General features: G+C 49.3%; 1 protein-coding gene across 1 annotated transcript; it reads left to right on the top strand.

Annotated features, from left to right (window-relative positions):
* Positions 1-836: 836 nt before the first annotated feature.
* LOC120038709 (dedicator of cytokinesis protein 1-like) lies at positions 837-20272 on the top strand (the record flags this gene model as incomplete). Its single annotated transcript, XM_038984373.1, has 6 exons — positions 837-848; positions 1690-1814; positions 7867-7965; positions 8091-8163; positions 18385-18488; positions 20089-20272. Coding segments are annotated over exons 1-6 (592 nt in total), but the record flags the coding sequence as incomplete, so codon positions are not given.
* Positions 20273-21030: the final 758 nt, after the last annotated feature.

Consider the following 21030-nt stretch of genomic DNA (forward strand, 5'->3'; position numbering starts at 1 on the left):
GGTAGTATTATGATCCATTCAGAGATCATCAGGTAGTATTATGATCCATTCAGAGATCATCAGGTAGTATTATGATCCATTCAGAGATCACCAGGTAGTATTATGATCCATTCAGAGATCATCAGGTAGTATTATGATCCATTCAGAGATCATCAGGTAGTATTATGATCCATTCAGAGATCGTCAGGTAGTATTATGATCCATTCAGAGATCGTCAGGTAGTATTATGATCCATTCAGAGATCGTCAGGTAGTATTATGATCCATTCAGAGATCGTCATGTAGTATTATGATCCATTCAGAGATCATCAGGTAATATTATGATCCGTTCAGAGATCACCAGGTAGTATTATGATTCTTTCAGAGATCGTCATGCCAGGTAGTATTATGATCCGTTCAGAGATCATCAGGTAGTATTATGATCCGTTCAGAGATCATCAGGTAGTATTATGATCCGTTCAGAGATCATCAGGTAGTATTATGATCCGTTCAGAGATCATCAGGTAGTATTATGATCCGTTCAGAGATCATCAGGTAGTATTATGATCCGTTCAGAGATCATCAGGTAGTATTATGATCCGTTCAGAGATCATCAGGTAGTATTATGATCCGTTCAGAGATCATCAGGTAGTATTATGATCCGTTCAGAGATCATCAGGTAGTATTATGATCCGTTCAGAGATCGTCAGGTAGTATTATGATCCATTCAGAGATCGTCAGGTAGTATTATGATCCATTCAGAGATCATCAGGTAGTATTATGATCCATTCAGAGATCACCAGGTAGTATTATGATCCATTCAGAGATCATCAGGTAGTATTATGATCCATTCAGAGATCATCATGCCAGGTAGTATCATCTATGAACATTTGAACATCTTGGCCATGTTCTGTTGGCCACTGTGACATTCACACCGGTGTTGGTGTTAAAGACACTATATATAGTCCTAGTCTGACTTGGGGCCAAATTGGGACACGACCCTTTGTCAGTGAGGTCCACATTCAGCATGCAGGTCTACAGTCAGGACACGACCCTTTGTCAGTGAGGTCCACATACAGCATGCAGGTCTACAGTCAGGATACGACCCTTTGTCAGTGAGGTCCACATACAGCATGCAGGTCTACAGTCAGGACACGACCCTTTGTCAGTGAGGTCCACATACAGCATGCAGGTCTACAGTCAGGACACGACCCTTTGTCAGTGAGGTCCACATACAGCATGCAGGTCTACAGTCAGGACACGACCCTTTGTCAGTGAGATCCACATACAACATGCAGGTCTACAGTCAGGACACGACCCTTTGTCAGTGAGATCCACATACAGCTTGCAGGTCTACAGTCAGTACACGACCCTTTGTCAGTGAGATCCACATTCAGCATGCAGGTCTACAGTCAGGACACGACCCTTTGTCAGTGAGATCCACATTCAGCATGCAGGTCTACAGTCAGGACACGACCCTTTGTAGACCTGCATGCGGATCTCACTGACAAAGGGTCGTGTCCTGACTGTAGATATGCATGCGGATCTCACTGACAGTCAGGACACGACCCTTTGTCAGTGAGATCCGCATGCAGGTCTACAGTCAGGACACGACCCTTTGTCAGTGAGGTCCGCATGCAGGTCTACAGTCAGGACACGACCCTTTGTCAGTGAGGTGTGTGACTCATAAGCCTGTCTTGTTTCCCCTTAGGTGACGTGCGTAACGATATCTACGTAACCCTGGTTCAGGGAGAGTTTGATAAAGGAAGCAAGTCCACCCCCAAGAATGTAGAGGTCACAATGACAGTCTACGACGAGGACGGAAAGAAACTGGAGGTATTGAGACGTGTGTATATATACACACACACACACACACACACACACACACACACACACACACACACACACACACACACACACACGACAGAAAGAAAGAAAGAAAGAAAGTGGAGGTACTGACTGACGAATGAATGTTGGTCTCACTGCTTTTTAGATCTCGTTCTGTCCGCCTCGTGGTCCGTTTTCTAGAGGTTTGATGTCCTGTAGTTCAGCTCTCACTGGGGAAAGTTCTGTCCGCCTCGTGGTCCGTTTTCTAGAGGTTTGACGTGCTGTAGTTCAGCTCTCACTGGGGAAAGTTCTGTCCACCTCGTGGTCCGTTTTCTAGAGGTTTGACGTGCTGTAGTTCAGCTCTCACTGGGGAAAGTTCTGTCCACCTCGTGGTCCGTTTTCTAGAGGTTTGACGTGCTGTAGTTCAGCTCTCACTGGGGAAAGTTCTGTCCACCTCGTGGTCCGTTTTCTAGAGGTTTGGCGTGCTGTAGTTCAGCTCTCACTGGGGAAAGTTCTGTCCACCTCGTGGTCCGTTTTCTAGAGGTTTGATGTCCTGTAGTTCAGCTCTCACTGGGGAAAGTTCTGTCCGCCTCGTGGTCCGTTTTCTAGAGGTTTGACGTGCTGTAGTTCAGCTCTCACTGGGGAAAGTTCTGTCCGCCTCGTGGTCCGTTTTCTAGAGGTTTGACGTGCTGTAGTTCAGCTCTCACTGGGGAAGGTTCTGTCCGCCTCGTGGTCCGTTTTCTAGAGGTTTGACGTGCTATAGTTCAGCTCTCACTGGGGAAAGCCAAAACCTGTGATTAAGAGGGCTGACCGGACCTGACTGCTATTTCTCAATGCTTGGCGATCAGCTTACTGTAGTCCATCAATTCTCAAAAAAGTACTTTCAAACGGAAATTGCCCTGATTGTTTGTGAACGCCAGACAAATGACTATCCTTCTTTAACCCGCCTCCTCTCCTTCATCTACACTGATTGAAGTGGATTTAACAAGTGACATCAATAAGGGATCATAGCTTTCACCTGGTCAGTCTGTCATGGAAAGAGCAGGTGTTCCTAATGTTTTGTCCACTCTGTGTCTAACATAGTAAAACCCCTCACACCATATCCTTCCCGTCTCTCTGGGTCTGATATCCTTTGCAGGACGGCCACGATTTGTCTTACTGTGTACTGATGAACATCAAGGCTTTTAGAGATACCTTTGTAAACCTTTCCAGCTTTATGCAAGTCAACAATTCTTTATCTTGGGTCTTCTGAGATCTTTTGTTTGAGGCATGGGTCACATCAGGCAATGCTTCCTGTGAATAACAAACTCAAATTTTGTGAGTGTTTTTTAAAGGGCAAGGCAGCTCTAACCAACATCTCCAATCTCGTCTCATTGATTGGACTCCAGGTTAACTGACTCCTGACTCCAATTAGCTTTTGGAGAAGTCATTAGCCTAGGGGTTCACATCCAACCAACACTGTGAATGTTTAAATGATGTATTCAATATAGACAAGAGAAATACAATAATTAGTGTGTTATTAGTTTAAGCACACTGTGTTTGTCTATTGTTGTGATTAGATTATCAGATTTGATGACAAATGTATGCATAAATCCAGGTAATTCCAAAGGGTTCACATACTTTTTACAACCTACACTGTGACTGTTTAAATACAGACAAGAGAAATACAATAATTAGTGTGTTATTAGTTTAAGCACACTGTGTTTGTCTATTGTTGTGATTAGATGATCAGATTTGATGACAAATGTATGCATAAATCCAGGTAATTCCAAAGGGTTCACATACTTTTTACAACCTACACTGTGACTGTTTAAATACAGACAAGAGAAATACAATAATTAGTGTGTTATTAGTTTAAGCACACTGTGTTTGTCTATTGTTGTGATTAGATGATCAGATTTGATGACTAATGTATGCATAAATCCAGGTAATTCCAAAGGGTTCACGTACTTTTTCTTGCCGCTGTATATTCACACAATACAATGACGTTCTCCTCCTCTCACACAGAGGAAATTCCAGGCATTTGAAGACTAACTGAGCAGCCTTGTTCATCCACTCTGTTATACCTACTGGAGAGGAAGCAACGCAGGTCAACTCGCCCCCTGCTGTTAACTTGACACATTAACACCACACACAATGTGACGATCACCTGCGGCTGTCGGACGAACGTGTTGCTGTCGGAGGTTATCTATCATACCATTGGGTAGTGCCTGTCTTGACTGCATCAAATCCATGTAAAGAAGCCAGCTAGCTACATGAGCCAGCTAACTAGCTAGCTAACGTTGCACGGCTAATTGGGGCTATTCCCCTGCGTTCCCCGTCCTCGTCTACGACAACGTCGTTCCGTCATTGTAATTCCATTTAGCAGTGATTTATAAATCTCCTACTTCCCCTGACTGGCTGGTTCCTCTGACTGGCTGGTTCCTCTGACTGGCTGGTTCCTCTGACTGGCTGGTTCCTCTGACTGGCTGGTTCCCCTGACTGGCTGGTTCCCCTGACTGACTGACTGGTTCCTCTGACTGACTGACTGGTTCCTCTGACTGACTGGCTGGTTCCTCTGACTGACTGGTTCCTCTGACTGGCTGCGGTTCCTCTGACTGACTGGTTCCTCTGACTGACTGCGGTTCCTCTGACTGACTGACTGACTGGTTCCTCTGACTGACTGACTGGTTCCTCTGACTGACTGGTTCCTCTGACTGGCTGCGGTTCCTCTGACTGACTGGTTCCTCTGACTGACTGCGGTTCCTCTGGCTGGCTGCGTTTCCCCCGCATCCCTTGTCCACCCTCCCCCCACCACGGAGGGCATAGTGGTTTACAGCGAGGCCCTGACACACCCCAGGGATCCACTGGGGAAAGATAATGACTTGTCTGGACCAGTACAACCAGCTGGTCTCTCCAGCAACACACACACACACACACACACACACACACACACACACACACACACACACACACACACACACACACACACACACAGCAGTGGTCATTTTAATATTTAATTTCTAATTAAGCAGGGTGTTTTCTGGGGACTTGTGTTGGTGGACACACTGGCTGGAGTTCCTGCTTTATGGAGTTAGTAGAACATGGCTCCAGGTCCTCTGTAGTTCAGTTAGTAGAACATGGCTCCAGGTCCTCTGTAGTTCAGTTAGTAGAACATGGCTCCAGGTCCTCTATAGGTCAGTTAGTAGAACATGGTCCTCTGTAGTTCAGTTAGTAGAACATGGCTCCAGGTCCTCTGTAGTTCAGTTAGTAGAACATGGTCCTCTGTAGTTCAGTTAGTAGAACATGGCTCCAGGTCCTCTATAGGTCAGTTAGTAGAACATGGTCCTCTGTAGTTCAGTTAGTAGAACATGGCTCCAGGTCCTCTATAGGTCAGTTAGTAGAACATGGCTCCAGGTCCTCTGTAGTTCAGTTAGTAGAACATGGCTCCAGGTCCTCTGTAGTTCAGTTAGTAGAACATGGCTCCAGGTCCTCTGTAGTTCAGTTAGTAGAACATGGCTCCAGGTCCTCTGTAGTTCAGTTAGTAGAACATGGCTCCAGGTCCTCTGTAGTTCAGTTAGTAGAACATGGCTCCAGGTCCTCTATAGGTCAGTTAGTAGAACATGGCTCCAGGTCCTCTATAGGTCAGTTAGTAGAGCATGGTCCTCTGTAGTTCAGTTAGTAGAACATGGCTCCAGGTCCTCTGTAGTTCAGTTAGTAGAGCATGGTCCTCTGTAGTTCAGTTAGTAGAACATGGTCCTCTGTAGTTCAGTTAGTAGAACATGGCTCCAGGTCTTCTGTAGTTCAGTTAGTAGAACATGGTCCTCTGTAACTCAGTTAGTAGAACATGGTCCTCTGTAGCTCAGTTAGTAGAACATGGCTCCAAGTCCTCTGTAGTTCAGTTAGTAGAACATGGTCCTCTGTAGTTCAGTTAGTAGAACATGGTCCTCTGTAGTTCAGTTAGTAGAACATGGCTCCAGGTCCTCTGTAGTTCAGTTAGTAGAACATGGCTCCAGGTCCTCTATAGGTCAGTTAGTAGAACATGGCTCCAGGTCCTCTGTAGTTCAGTTAGTAGAACATGGCTCCAGGTCCTCTGTAGTTCAGTTAGTAGAACATGGTCCTCTGTAGTTCAGTTAGTAGAACATGGTCCTCTGTAGTTCAGTTAGTAGAACATGGTCCTCTGTAGTTCAGTTAGTAGAACATGGTCCTCTGTAGTTCAGTTAGTAGAACATGGTCCTCTGTAGCTCAGTTAGTAGAACATAGTCCTCTGTAGTTCAGTTAGTAGAACATGGCTCCAGGTCCTCTGTAGTTCAGTTAGTAGAACATGGCTCCAAGTCCTCTGTAGTTCAGTTAGTATAACATGGTCCTCTGTAGTTCAGTTAGTAGAACATGGTCCTCTGTAGTTCAGTTAGTAGAACATGGTCCTCTGTAGTTCAGTTAGTAGAACATGGTCCTCTGTAGTTCAGTTAGTAGAACATGGTCCTCTGTAGTTCAGTTAGTAGAGCATGGTCCTCTGTAGATCAGTTAGTATAACATGGTCCTCTGTAGTTCAGTTAGTATAACATGGTCCTCTGTAGTTCAGTTAGTAGAACATGGTCCTCTGTAGTTCAGTTAGTAGAACATGGTCCTCTGTAGTTCAGTTAGTAGAACATGGTCCTCTGTAGTTCAGTTAGTAGAACATGGTCCTCTGTAGTTCAGTTAGTAGAACATGGTCCTCTGTAGTTCAGTTAGTAGTATATGGTCCTCTGTAGTTCAGTTAGTAGAACATGGCTCCAAGTCTTCTGTAGTTCAGTTAGTAGAACATGGCTTCAGGTCCTTTGTTGTTCAGTTAGTAGAACATGGTCCTCTGTAGTTCAGTTAGTAGAACATGGCTCCAGGTCCTCTGCAGTTCAGTAATTAGAACATGGTCCTCTGTAGTTCAGTTAGTAGAACATGGCTCCAGGTCCTCTGTAGTTCAGTTAGTAGAACATGGTCCTCTGTAGTTCAGTTAGTAGAACATGGTCCTCTGTAGTTCAGTTAGTAGAACATGGTCCTCTGTAGTTCAGTTAGTAGAACATGGCTCCAGGTCCTCTGTAGTTCAGTTAGTAGAACATGGTCCTCTGTAGTTCAGTTAGTAGAACATGGTCCTCTGTAGTTCAGTTAGTAGAGCATGGCTCCAGGTCCTCTATAGGTCAGTTAGTAGAGCATGGCTCCAGGTCCTCTGTAGTTCAGTTAGTAGAACATGGTCCTCTGTAGTTCAGTTAGTAGAACATGGTCTTCTGTAGTTCAGTTAGTAGAACATGGCTTCAGGTCCTTTGTTGTTCAGTTAGTAGAACATGGTCCTCTGTAGTTCAGTTAGTAGAACATGGCTCCAGGTCCTCTGCAGTTCAGTAATTAGAACATGGTCCTCTGTAGTTCAGTTAGTAGAACATGGCTCCAGGTCCTCTGTAGTTCAGTTAGTAGAACATGGTCCTCTGTAGTTCAGTTAGTAGAACATGGTCCTCTGTAGTTCAGTTAGTAGAACATGGTCCTCTGTAGTTCAGTTAGTAGAACATGGCTCCAGGTCCTCTGTAGTTCAGTTAGTAGAACATGGTCCTCTGTAGTTCAGTTAGTAGAACATGGTCCTCTGTAGTTCAGTTAGTAGAGCATGGCTCCAGGTCCTCTATAGGTCAGTTAGTAGAGCATGGCTCCAGGTCCTCTGTAGTTCAGTTAGTAGAACATGGTCCTCTGTAGTTCAGTTAGTAGAACATGGTCCTCTGTTGTTCAGTTAGTAGAACATGGCTCCAGGTCCTCTGTAGTTCAGTTAGTAGAACATGGTCCTCTGTAGTTCAGTTAGTAGAACATGGTCCTCTGTAGTTCAGTTAGTAGAGCATGGCTCCAGGTCCTCTGTAGTTCAGTTAGTAGAGCATGGCTCCAGGTCCTCTATAGGTCAGTTAGTAGAGCATGGCTTTTACAGTATAGTGGTTTGATTCCCGGGACCACCCATATGTAAAATGTACGGATAACTTTAAGTTGCTTTGGATTAAAGCGTCTGCTAAATGGTTTTTATTATTCTATTAAAATACATTCTCCATTTCCACCTTTCTCTCTCTCTCTCTTTCAGAACGTGATGTTCCCTGGTGCTGGAGACGAGGGCATCTTGGAGTACAAGTCTGTCATCTACTACCAGATCAAACAGCCTCGCTGGTTTGAAACCATCAAGGTTAGTCTGTCTATACCCGTGTGTGTTTGTGAGTGTGTTTGTACATGTACATGTGTGTACTTTAATTTGAGAGAGATTGAGTTTCATTTCGCTGTCTGTCTCCTGCCTTACTGTTTAACCTCAAGGTTGCCATCCCTATTGAAGACGTGAACCGAAGTCACCTGAGATTCACCTTCCGTCACCGATCATCTCAAGAATGTAAGTACAAATGTGAAGGTTTTTAAGGTCTTTTCTGACTTTATTTAATTGAGATGGAGAGGTTGGCAGTGGGGAAAGATGGAGAGGGTGACGGTGGGGAAAGATGGAGAGGGTGACAGTGGGGAAAGATGGAGAGGGTGACGGTGGGGAAAGATGGAGAGGGTGACGGTGGGGAAAGATGGAGAGGGTGACGGTGGGGAAAGATGGAGAGGGTGACGGTGGGGAAAGATGGAGAGGGTGACGGTGGGGAAAGATGGAGAGGGTGACGGTGGGGAAAGATGGAGAGGGTGACGGTGGGGAAAGATGGAGAGGGTGACGGTGGGGAAAGATGGAGAGGGTGACAGTGGGGAAAGATGGAGAGGGTGACGGTGGGGAAAGATGGAGAGGGTGACGGTGGGGAAAGATGGAGAGGGTGACATTGGGGAAAGATGGAGAGGGTGACAGTGGGGAAAGATGGAGAGGGTGACAGTGGGGAAAGATGGAGAGGTTAGCAGTGGGGAAAGATGGAGAGGTTAGCAGTGGGGAAAGATGGAGAGGGTGACAGTGGGGAAAGATGGAGAGGTTAGCAGTGGGGAAAGATGGAGAGGGTGACAGTGGGGAAAGATGGAGAGGTTAGCAGTGGGGAAAGATGGAGAGGGTGACAGTGGGGAAAGATGGAGAGGTTAGCAGTGGGGAAAGATGGAGAGGGTGACGGTGGGGAAAGATGGAGAGGTTAGCAGTGGGGAAAGATGGAGAGGGTGACAGTGGGGAAAGATGGAGAGGTTAGCAGTGGGGAAAGATGGAGAGGTTAGCAGTGGGGAAAGATGGAGAGGGTGACAGTGGGGAAAGATGGAGAGGTTAGCAGTGGGGAAAGATGGAGAGGGTGACAGTGGGGAAAGATGGAGAGGTTAGCAGTGGGGAAAGATGGAGAGGGTGACGGTGGGGAAAGATGGAGAGGTTAGCAGTGGGGAAAGATGGAGAGGGTGACGGTGGGGAAAGATGGAGAGGGTGACGGTGGGGAAAGATGGAGAGGGTGACGGTGGGGAAAGATGGAGAGGGTGACAGTGGGGAAAGATGGAGAGGTTAGCAGTGGGGAAAGATGGAGAGGGTGACAGTGGGGAAAGATGGAGAGGGTGACGGTGGTGAAAGATGGAGAGGGGGTGACGGTGGGGAAAGATGGAGAGGGGGACAGTGGGGAAAGATGGAGAGGTTAGCAGTGGGGAAAGATGGAGAGGGTGACAGTGGGGAAAGATGGAGAGGGTGACGGTGGTGAAAGATGGAGAGGGGGTGACGGTGGGGAAAGATGGAGAGGGGGTGACGGTGGGGAAAGATGGAGAGGGGGTGACGGTGGGGAAAGATGGAGAGGGGGTGACGGTGGGGAAAGATGGAGAGGGGGTGACGGTGGGGAAAGATGGAGAGGGGGTGACGGTGGGGAAAGATGGAGAGGGGGTGACGGTGGTGAATGATGGAGAGGGGGTGACGGTGGTGAAAGATGGAGAGGGGGTGACGGTGGTGAAAGATGGAGAGGGGGTGACGGTGGGGAAAGATGGAGAAGGGGTGACGGTGGGGAAAGATGGAGGTAACTTAGATCACTAGTCCACGAGCACAAATTTATATTCATGGACTACTAGACCAACCTAGGCCATGAGCACAAATATAAATTCATGGACCACTAGGCCATGAGCACAAATATAAATTCATGGACCACTAGGCCATGAGCACAAATATAAATTAATAATTCAGACCACTAGGCTACAAGCACAAATTTAAATTCATACAATTATTCAGACAATGAATTCATAAATACTAAGCAATTGGCTCCTAATCTGTCGTCCAAGTCAAGCAGACTGGGTCCTGGCCCTACATCCTGGCACTCATAGGGAACAGGGGGCCGTTGAGGACACAAGCCCTGGTCATAACAATTACTTTACGGTTCACCCTGTGTCACTTTAATTGTGGAATGAAATTCCCCTACATAAATGAGATTCATGTTATTCTGTTGAAATGACTGGGCTGGCTGTCGGTGGGCCCGGTAAGGCTGTCGGTGGGCCCGGGCTGGCTGTCGGTGGGCCCGGGCTGGCTGCCAGTGGGCCTGGGCTGGGAGAATAAATCCCTGTAACTGCTCATTTGTATGTTGGGAAAGGCGTCTGCCTGGCTGAAGGGACTCAATTATAAATGTATTTCTTTAGTTTTGGTGGTGTTTTTAATGTTTATGGGTGTGGAACAGGGCTGAGGAAGCCTGTCCTGGCAGCCTTGTTGCTCCAGCTGCTCGCCGCATGGTGTATTATCGGTTAGCCCAGCCAAGAGGGGCGGGGCGGTGGAGTAAGGGCCATTTGTTAGCGGAGAGCAGGCCGGCCGTATGCAAAACGAGCAATTAGCAGGTCCAGACAGCCTGGACTGGGGGTTGTCTGTCTGAAACGTGCTGTAGTTAGGGGGAAGCTATCTGTCCTCTCCTTCAGCATTGACACACTCACACACTGTTGTGGGCTTCAGCAAAGACTAATCCTCAAGCACGGTTTACTTCTCATACACTCAGCCAGCCAGCCAGTCACTCAGCCAGCCAGCCAGCCAGCCAGTCACTCAGCCAGCCAGTCACTCAGCCAGCCAGTCACTCAGCCAGCCAGTCACTCAGCCAGCCAGCCAGTCAGTCACTCAGCCAGTCAGTCACTCAGCCAGTCAGTCACTCAGCCAGTCAGTCACTCAGCCAGTCAGTCACTCAGCCAGCCAGTCACTCAGCCAGCCAGCCAGCCAGTCACTCAGCCAGTCAGTCACTCAGCCAGCCAGCCAGCCAGTCACTCAGCCAGCCAGCCAGTCACTCAGCCAGCCAGTCACTCAGCCAGCCAGTCACTCAGCCAGCCAGTCAGTCACTCAGCCAGTCAGTCACTCAGCCAGCCAGCCAGTCACTCAGCCAGTCAGTCACTCAGCCAGCCAGTCAGTCACTCAGCCAGCCAGTCACTTAGCCAGCCAGCCAGTCAGTCACTTAGCCAGCCAGCCAGTCAGTCACTTAGCCAGCCAGCCAGTCAGTCACTTAGCCAGCCAGCCAGTCAGTCACTTAGCCAGCCAGCCAGTCAGTCACTCAGCCAGCCAGTCAGTCACTCAGCCAGCCAGTCAGTCACTCAGCCAGCCAGTCAGTCACTCAGCCAGCCAGTCAGTCACTCAGCCAGTCAGTCACTCAGCCAGTCAGTCACTCAGCCAGCCAGTCAGTCACTCAGCCAGCCAGCCAGTCAGTCACTCAGCCAGTCAGTCACTCAGCCAGTCAGTCACTCAGCCAGTCAGCCAGTCAGTCACTCAGCCAGTCAGTCAGTCACTCAGCCAGTCAGTCAGTCACTCAGCTAGCCAGTCAGTCACTCAGCTAGCCAGTCAGTCACTCAGCTAGCCAGTCAGTCACTCAGCTAGCCAGTCAGTCACTCAGCTAGCCAGTCAGTCACTCAGCTAGCCAGTCAGTCACTCAGCTAGCCAGTCAGTCACTCAGCTAGCCAGTCAGTCACTCAGCTAGCCAGTCAGTCACTCAGCCAGCCAGTCAGTCACTCAGCCAGCCAGTCAGTCACTCAGCCAGCCAGTCAGTCACTCAGCCAGCCAGTCAGTCACTCAGCCAGTCAGTCAGTCACTCTGCCAGTCAGTCAGTCACTCTGCCAGTCAGTCAGTCACTCTGCCAGTCAGTCAGTCACTCTGCCAGTCAGTCAGTCACTCTGCCAGTCAGTCAGTCACTCTGCCAGTCAGTCAGTCACTCTGCCAGTCAGTCAGTCACTCTGCCAGTCAGTCAGTCACTCTGCCAGTCAGTCAGTCACTCTGCCAGTCAGTCAGTCACTCTGCCAGTCAGTCAGTCAGTCACTCTGCCAGTCAGTCAGTCAGTCACTCTGCCAGTCAGTCAGTCAGTCACTCTGCCAGTCAGTCAGTCACTCTGTCAGTCAGTCAGTCACTCTGTCAGTCAGTCAGTCACTCTGCCAGTCAGTCAGTCACTCTGCCAGTCAGTCAGTCACTCTGCCAGTCAGTCAGTCACTCTGCCAGCCAGTCAGTCACTCTGCCAGCCAGTCAGTCACTCTGCCAGCCAGTCAGTCACTCTGCCAGCCAGTCAGTCACTCTGCCAGCCAGTCAGTCACTCTGCCAGCCAGTCAGTCACTCTGCCAGCCAGTCAGTCACTCTGCCAGCCAGTCAGTCACTCAGCCAGCCAGTCAGTCACTCAGCCAGCCAGTCAGTCACTCAGCCAGCCAGTCAGTCACTCAGCCAGCCAGTCAGTCACTCAGCCAGCCAGTCAGTCACTCAGCCAGCCAGTCAGTCACTCAGCCAGCCAGTCAGTCACTCAGCCAGCCAGTCAGTCACTCTGCCAGCCAGCCAGTCACTCTGCCAGCCAGCCAGTCACTCTGCCAGCCAGCCAGTCACTCTGCCAGCCAGCCAGTCACTCTGCCAGCCAGCCAGTCACTCTGCCAGCCAGCCAGTCAGGCTGTGCACCTGCCCAGTCATGTGAAATCCATAGATTAGGGTCTAATGAATTTATTTAAATTGACTAATTTCCTTCTATGAACTGTAATTCAGTAAAATCTTTTAAATTGTTGCATGTTGCGTTTTTTTAAATACATTTTTGTTCAGTATAGTTAATTGCCTTGTCTTTCTGGCTCTGGTTGGATGATTACCTGAGGCATGTTCCCTGAGGCTGATATTTCCCGTCCTACTCTATTCGCCCGTTGGGGGCGATGTTGTCATTTAGTGTTTAGGAGGTAGGAGAGAGAGAGCACAGGTCAGACAGTTCATTCTAGGTCAGTGAACAGCTGAGACGTACCGGTTTCTGGACAAGATAATCCACTGACTCCCAAACTGAAGCTGTTTTCATCTGTGATTCTGTGCTTGTGTCTGATGGAAGTCATTGCGCAGTGAATCCACTCCTCTCCTGATTCTGCAGCATACATACAGTAGTCCTCCTCTATCTTTTTATTGGTTGTCTTCCATTCCAGCGAGCAGAGCGATTATTCACCGCGCCAGGCTACGGGCAGAAAACCAATATGTTGATTTATACAGATTGAATGCACCAGATACACCGGATGAATCACGGCCTGAACATCACGTAAATTTGAGCTTGTTGATCTGTGATGGTGATGTATGCGGTCCCATCCCACGTTAAACTTACAGGACACAGCCATAACTCTCCTCTCGGGTTTATATAGGACCCACACTGAGGCTGCTTCACAGATACTGCTCTATTTTCTATGTAGTACACTCAGGGACTGGTCAGAATATACAGTCTGCTGCCATCATTCTCCCTGGGGATAGTTTAGCCAAGATGGAGGGCAAATCATCTCTGCCATATGGTCGCTAACAACTGGATACGACATAACAGTTACAGTTCAGATTATTGGACTCATATGTGTTCTGACTGAGGATGGGATAGTGTATGACTCGTATGTGTTGTGTTCTGGTTGTCTGGTTCAGTGGGCCGGGGCTCTAACTGGTCGTCTGGCTCAGTGGGGCTCTAACTGGTTGTCTGGTTCAGTGGGCGGGGCTCTAACTGGTTGTCTGGTTCAGTGGGGCTCTAACTGGTTGTCTGGTTCAGTGGGGTTCTAACTGGTTGTCTGGTTCAGTGGGCGGGGCTCTAACTGGTTGTCTGGTTCAGTGGGGCTCTAACTGGTTGTCTGGTTCAGCGGGGCTCTAACTGGTTGTCTGGTTCAGCGGGGCTCTAACTGGTTGTCTGGTTCAGTGGGGCTCTAACTGGTTGTCTGGTTCAGTGGGCGGGGCTCTAACTGGTTGTCTGGTTCAGTGGGCGGGGCTCTAACTGGTTGTCTGGTTCAGTGGGCGGGGCTCTAACTGGTTGTCTGGTTCAGTGGGGTTCTAACTGGTTGTCTGGTTCAGTGGGGTTCTAACTGGTTGTCTGGTTCAGTGGGGCTCTAACTGGTTGTCTGGTTCAGTGAGGCTCTAACTGGTTGTCTGGTTCAGTGAGGCTCTAACTGGTTGTCTGGTTCAGTGGGCGGGGCTCTAACTGGTTGTCTGGTTCAGTGGGCGGGGCTCTAACTGGTCGTCTGGCTCAGTGGGGCTCTAACTGGTCGTCTGGCTCAGTGGGGCTCTAACTGGTTGTCTGGTTCAGTGGGCGGGGCTCTAACTGGTTGTCTGGTTCAGTGGGCGGGGCTCTAACTGGTTGTCTGGTTCAGTGGGGCTCTAACTGGTTGTCTGGTTCAGTGGGGTTCTAACTGGTTGTCTGGTTCAGTGGGGCTCTAACTGGTTGCCTGGTTCAGTGGGGCTCTAACTGGTTGTCTGGTTCAGTGGGGTTCTAACTGGTTGTCTGGTTCAGTGGGGCTCTAACTGGTTGTCTGGTTCAGTGGGGTTCTAACTGGTTGTCTGGTTCAGTGGGCTGGGCTCTAACTGGTTGTCTGGTTCAGTGGGCGGGGCTCTAACTGGTTGTCTGGTTCAGTGGGCGGGGCTCTAACTGGTTGTCTGGTTCAGTGGGCGGGGCTCTAACTGGTTGTCTGGTTCAGTGGGGTTCTAACTGGTTGTCTGGTTCAGTGGGGCTCTAACTGGTTGTCTGGTTCAGTGGGGTTCTAACTGGTTGTCTGGTTCAGTGGGGTTCTAACTGGTTGTCTGGTTCAGTGGGCGGGGCTCTAACTGGTTGTCTGGTTCAGTGGGCGGGGCTCTAACTGGTTGTCTGGTTCAGTGGGCGGGGCTCTAACTGGTTGTCTGGTTCAGTGGGCGGGGCTCTAACTGGTTGTCTGGTTCAGTGGGCGGGGCTCTAACTGGTTGTCTGGTTCAGTGGGCGGGGCTCTAACTGGTTGTCTGGTTCAGTGGGTGGGGCTCTAACTGGTTGTCTGGTTCAGTGGGTGGGGCTCTAACTGGTTGTCTGGTTCAGTGGGTGGGGCTCTAACTGGTTGTCTGGTTCAGTGGGTGGGGCTCTAACTGGTTGTCTGGTTCAGTGGGTGGGGCTCTAACTGGTTGTCTGGTTCAGTGGGGGGCTCTAACTGGTTGTCTGGTTCAGTGGGGCTCTAACTGGTTGTCTGGTTCAGTGGGCGGGGCTCTAACTGGTTGTCTGGTTCAGTGGGCGGGGCTCTAACTGGTTGTCTGGTTCAGTGAGGCTCTAACTGGTTGTCTGGTTCAGTGAGGCTCTAACTGGTTGTCTGGTTCAGTGGGCAGGGCTCTAACTGGTTGTCTGGTTCAGTGGGCGGGGCTCTAACTGGTCGTCTGGCTCAGTGGGGCTCTAACTGGTCGTCTGGCTCAGTGGGGCTCTAACTGGTTGTCTGGTTCAGTGGGCGGGGCTCTAACTGGTTGTCTGGTTCAGTGGGCGGGGCTCTAACTGGTTGTCTGGTTCAGTGGGGCTCTAACTGGTTGTCTGGTTCAGTGGGGTTCTAACTGGTTGTCTGGTTCAGTGGGGCTCTAACTGGTTGCCTGGTTCAGTGGGGCTCTAACTGGTTGTCTGGTTCAGTGGGGTTCTAACTGGTTGTCTGGTTCAGTGGGGCTCTAACTGGTTGTCTGGTTCAGTGGGGTTCTAACTGGTTGTCTGGTTCAGTGGGCTGGGCTCTAACTGGTTGTCTGGTTCAGTGGGCGGGGCTCTAACTGGTTGTCTGGTTCAGTGGGCGGGGCTCTAACTGGTTGTCTGGTTCAGTGGGGTTCTAACTGGTTGTCTGGTTCAGTGGGGCTCTAACTGGTTGTCTGGTTCAGTGGGGTTCTAACTGGTTGTCTGGTTCAGTGGGGTTCTAATTGGTTGTCTGGTTCAGTGGGCGGGGCTCTAACTGGTTGTCTGGTTCAGTGGGCGGGGCTCTAACTGGTTGTCTGGTTCAGTGGGCGGGGCTCTAACTGGTTGTCTGGTTCAGTGGGCGGGGCTCTAACTGGTTGTCTGGTTCAGTGGGCGGGGCTCTAACTGGTTGTCTGGTTCAGTGGGCGGGGCTCTAACTGGTTGTCTGGTTCAGTGGGGTTCTAACTGGTTGTCTGGTTCAGTGGGGTTCTAACTGGTTGTCTGGTTCAGTGGGGCTCTAACTGGTTGTCTGGTTCAGTGAGGCTCTAACTGGTTGTCTGGTTCAGTGAGGCTCTAACTGGTTGTCTGGTTCAGTGGGCGGGGCTCTAACTGGTTGTCTGGTTCAGTGGGCGGGGCTCTAACTGGTCGTCTGGTTCAGTGGGCGGGGCTCTAACTGGTCGTCTGGCTCAGTGGGGCTCTAACTGGTTGTCTGGTTCAGTGGGCGGGGCTCTAACTGGTTGTCTGGTTCAGTGGGCGGGGCTCTAACTGGTTGTCTGGTTCAGTGGGGCTCTAACTGGTTGTCTGGTTCAGTGGGGCTCTAACTGGTTGTCTGGTTCAGTGGGCGGGGCTCTAACTGGTTGTCTGGTTCAGTGGGCGGGGCTCTAACTGGTTGTCTGGTTCAGTGGGCGGGGCTCTAACTGGTTGTCTGGTTCAGTGGGTGGGGCTCTAACTGGTTGTCTGGTTCAGTGGGTGGGGCTCTAACTGGTTGTCTGGTTCAGTGGGTGGGGCTCTAACTGGTTGTCTGGTTCAGTGGGTGGGGCTCTAACTGGTTGTCTGGTTCAGTGGGTGGGGCTCTAACTGGTTGTCTGGTTCAGTGGGTGGGGCTCTAACTGGTTGTCTGGTTCAGTGGGGCTCTAACTGGTTGTCTGGTTCAGTGGGCGGGGCTCTAACTGGTTGTCTGGTTCAGTGGGCGGGGCTCTAACTGGTTGTCTGGTTCAGTGGGGCTCTAACTGGTTGTCTGGTTCAGTGGGGCTCTAACTGGTTGTCTGGTTCAGTGGGGCTCTAACTGGTTGTCTGGTTCAGTGGGCGGGGCTCTAACTGGTTGTCTGGTTCAGTGGGGTTCTAACTGGTCGTCTGGTTCAGTGAGGCTCTAACTGGTCGTCTGGTTCAGTGGGGCTCTAACTGGTCGCCTGGTTCAGTGGGGTTCTAACTGGTTGTCTGGTTCAGTGGGGTTCTAACTGGTTGTCTGGTTCAGTGGGGCTCTAACTGGTTGTCTGGTTCAGTGGGCGGGGCTCTAACTGGTTGTCTGGTTCAGTGGGCGGGGCTCTAACTGGTTGTCTGGTTCAGTGGGCGGGGCTCTAACTGGTTGTCTGGTTCAGTGGGCGGGGCTCTAACTGGTTGTCTGGTTCAGTGGGCGGGGCTCTAACTGGTTGTCTGGTTCAGTGGGTGGGGTTCTAACTGGTTGTCTGGTTCAGTGGGGCTCTAACTGGTTGTCTGGTTCAGTGGGCGGGGCTCTAACTGGTTGTCTGGTTCAGTGGGCGGGGCTCTAACTGGTTGTCTGGTTCAGTGGGCGGGGCTCTAACTGGTTGTCTGGTTCAGTGGGCGGGGCTCTAACTGGTTGTCTGGTTCAGTGGGCGGGGCTCTAACTGGTTGTCTGGTTCAGTGGGCGGGGCTCTAACTGGTTGTCTGGTTCAGTGGGCGGGGCTCTAACTGGTTGTCTGGTTCAGTGGGCGGGGCTCTAACTGGTTGTCTGGTTCAGTGGGGTTCTAACTAGTTGTCTGGTTCAGTGGGGCTCTAACTGGTTGCCTGGTTCAGTGGGGTTCTAACTGGTTGCCTGGTTCAGTGGGGTTCTAACTGGTTGTCTGGTTCAGTGGGGCTCTAACTGGTTGCCTGGTTCAGTGGGGTTCTAACTGGTTGTCTGGTTCAGTGGGGCTCTAACTGGTTGTCTGGTTCAGTGGGGTTCTAACTGGTTGTCTGGTTCAGTGGGGTTCTAACTGGTTGTCTGGTTCAGTGAGGCTCTAACTGGTTGTCTGGTTCAGTGGGGCTCTAACTGGTTGTCTGGTTCAGTGGGGCTCTAACTGGTTGTCTGGTTCAGTGGGGCTCTAACTGGTTGTCTGGTTCAGTGGGCGGGGCTCTAACTGGTTGTCTGGTTCAGTGGGCGGGGCTCTAACTGGTTGTCTGGTTCAGTGGGCGGGGCTCTAACTGGTTGTCTGGTTCAGTGGGGTTCTAACTGGTTGTCTGGTTCAGTGGGGCTCTAACTGGTTGTCTGGTTCAGTGGGGCTCTAACTGGTTGTCTGGTTCAGTGGGGCTCTAACTGGTTGTCTGGTTCAGTGGGCGGGGCTCTAACTGGTTGTCTGGTTCAGTGGGCGGGGCTCTAACCAGCTGTTGACAGCTGAGCTAAGCTGCTTTAGCCTCACCCTTGTTACCCTGGCCCTGTTCTGTGTCCCTCTGGACCCTCCAAAGGCAGTGAGACACTAATGACCAGTGATGGGCTCCAGCCCATTCCTAGCCCGGCCTGAGCCAAGCCCAGGCCCAGACTCGCCGCCTTTCCAGCTAAAAAACCACCTCCTCTGTATCCCCTCCTCCCCCTGCAGCCAAAGACAAATCAGAGAAGATATTCGCCCTGTCATTTGTGAAGCTGATGAGGTACGATGGGACGACCCTGAGGGACGGAGAGCACGATCTCATCGTATACAAGGTAGGTAATATAACACCACCTCATCGTATACAGGTAATATAACACCACCTCATCGTATACAGGTAATATAACACCACCTCATCGTATACATGGTAGGTAATATAACACCACCTCATCGTATACAGGGTATGTAATATAACACCACCTCATCGTATACAGGGTAGGTAATATAACACCCCCTCATTGTATACAGGTAATATAACACCACCTCATCGTATTCAGGGTAGGTAATATAACACCCCCTCATCGTATACAGGTAATATAATACCACCTCATCGTATACAAGGTAATATAATACCACCTCATCGTATACAGGTAATATAACACCACCTCATCGTATACAGGGTAGGTAATATAACACCACCTCATCATATACAGGGTAGGTAATATAACACCACCTCATCGTATACAGGGTAGGTAATATAACACCACCTCATCGTATACAGGGTAGGTAATATAACACCACCTCATCGTATACAGGTAATATAACACCACCTCATCATATACAGGGTAGGTAATATAACACCACCTCATCGTATACAGGGTAGGTAATATAACACCACCTCATCGTATACAGGGTAGGTAATATAACACCACCTCATCGTATACAGGTAATATAACACCACCTCATCATATACAGGGTATGTAATATAACGCCACCTCATCGTATACAGGGTAGGTAATATAACACCACCTCATCGTATACAGGGTAGGTAATATAACACCACCTCATTGTATACAGGGTAGGTAATATAACACCACCTCATCGTATACAGGGTAGGTAATATAACACCACCTCATTGTATACAGGGTAGGTAATATAACACCACCTCATCGTATTCAGGGTAGGTAATATAACACCACCTCATCGTATTCAGGGTAGGTAATATAACACCACCTCATCGTATACAGGTAATATAACACCACCTCATCGTATACAGGGTAGGTAATATAACACCACCTCATCGTATACAGGTAATATAACACCACCTCATCGTATACAGGGTAGGTAATATAACACCACCTCATCGTATACAGGTAATATAACACCACCTCATCGTATACAGGTAATATAACACCACCTCATCGTATACAGGGTAGGTAATATAACACCACCTCATCGTATACAGGGTAGGTAATATAACACCACCTCATCGTATACAGGGTAGGTAATATAACACCACCTCATCGTATACAGGGTAGGTAATATAACACCACCTCATCGTATACAGGGTAGGTAATATAACACCACCTCATCGTATACAGGTAATATACCACCACCTCATCGTATTCAGGGTAGGTAATATAACACCACCTCATCGTATACATGGTAGGTAATATAACACCACCTCATCGTATACAGGGTAGGTAATATAACACCACCTCATCGTATACAGGGTAGGTAATATAACACCACCTCATCGTATACAGGGTAGGTAATATAACACCACCTCATCGTATACAGGGTAGGTAATATAACACCACATCATCGTATACAGGGTAGGTAATATAACACCACCTCATCGTATTCAGGGTAGATATTATAACACGATGGAGAAGGTATATTTGTATATTTAATTCTGTGTTCTATGACCCCCAGGCGGAGGCTAAGAAGCTGGAGGACTCGTCTCTGTACCTGAACCTGCCTGCTACCAAGGTGGAGCTGGAGGAGAAGGGTTTGTCCACTACAGGGAAGGGCACACACAACCTGGGCAACTGTACCATCAGCAAGGACTCCTTCCAGATAGCAACCTTGGTGTGTTCTACCAAGCTCACACAGAACGGTAAAGAGACCCTCTCTCCTTCCAGCCCACTACAGCCTCCAGCCTTCTCTCTCTCCTCTACTCTCTCTCGCTCTCTCTCGCTCTCTCTCTCCCTCCAGCCCTCCCTACTTCTCTCTCTCTCCACCTTTCTCTCTCCTTCCAGCCCTCCTTACTTCTCTCTCTCTCCACACCCCTCTCCACGTCTCTCTCTCTCCCTCCAGCCCTCCCTACTTCTCTCTCTCTCTCTATCTCTCTTTCTCTCCACCAATCTCTCTCCCTCCTGCCCTCCCTACCAGTAAAACGACCAAGCTGGTGCAGATGACACGATGTTCCTCATCTAGAACCGTACCGTTGAACACCTCATTATAACTATATAGAATGACATGTTCCTCATCTAGAACCGTACCGTTGAACACCTCATAACTATATAGAATGACATGTTCCTCATCTAGAACCGTACCGTTGAACACCTCATTATAACAATATAGAATGACATGTTCCTCATCTAGAACCGTACCGTTGAACACCTCATTATAACTATATAGAATGACATGTTCCTCATCTAGAACCGTACCGTTGAACACCTCATTATAACTATATAGAATGACATGTTCCTCATCTAGAACCGTACCGTTGAACACCTCATTATAACTATATAGAATGACATGTTCCTCATCTAGAACCGTACCGTTGAACACCTCATTATAACTATATAGAATGACATGTTCCTCATCTAGAACCGTACCGTTGAACACCTCATTATAACTATATAGAATGAC

The sequence above is a fragment of the Salvelinus namaycush genome, unplaced genomic scaffold (assembly GCF_016432855.1).
Source record: "Salvelinus namaycush isolate Seneca unplaced genomic scaffold, SaNama_1.0 Scaffold2343, whole genome shotgun sequence".
Lineage (NCBI taxonomy): Eukaryota > Metazoa > Chordata > Actinopteri > Salmoniformes > Salmonidae > Salvelinus > Salvelinus namaycush.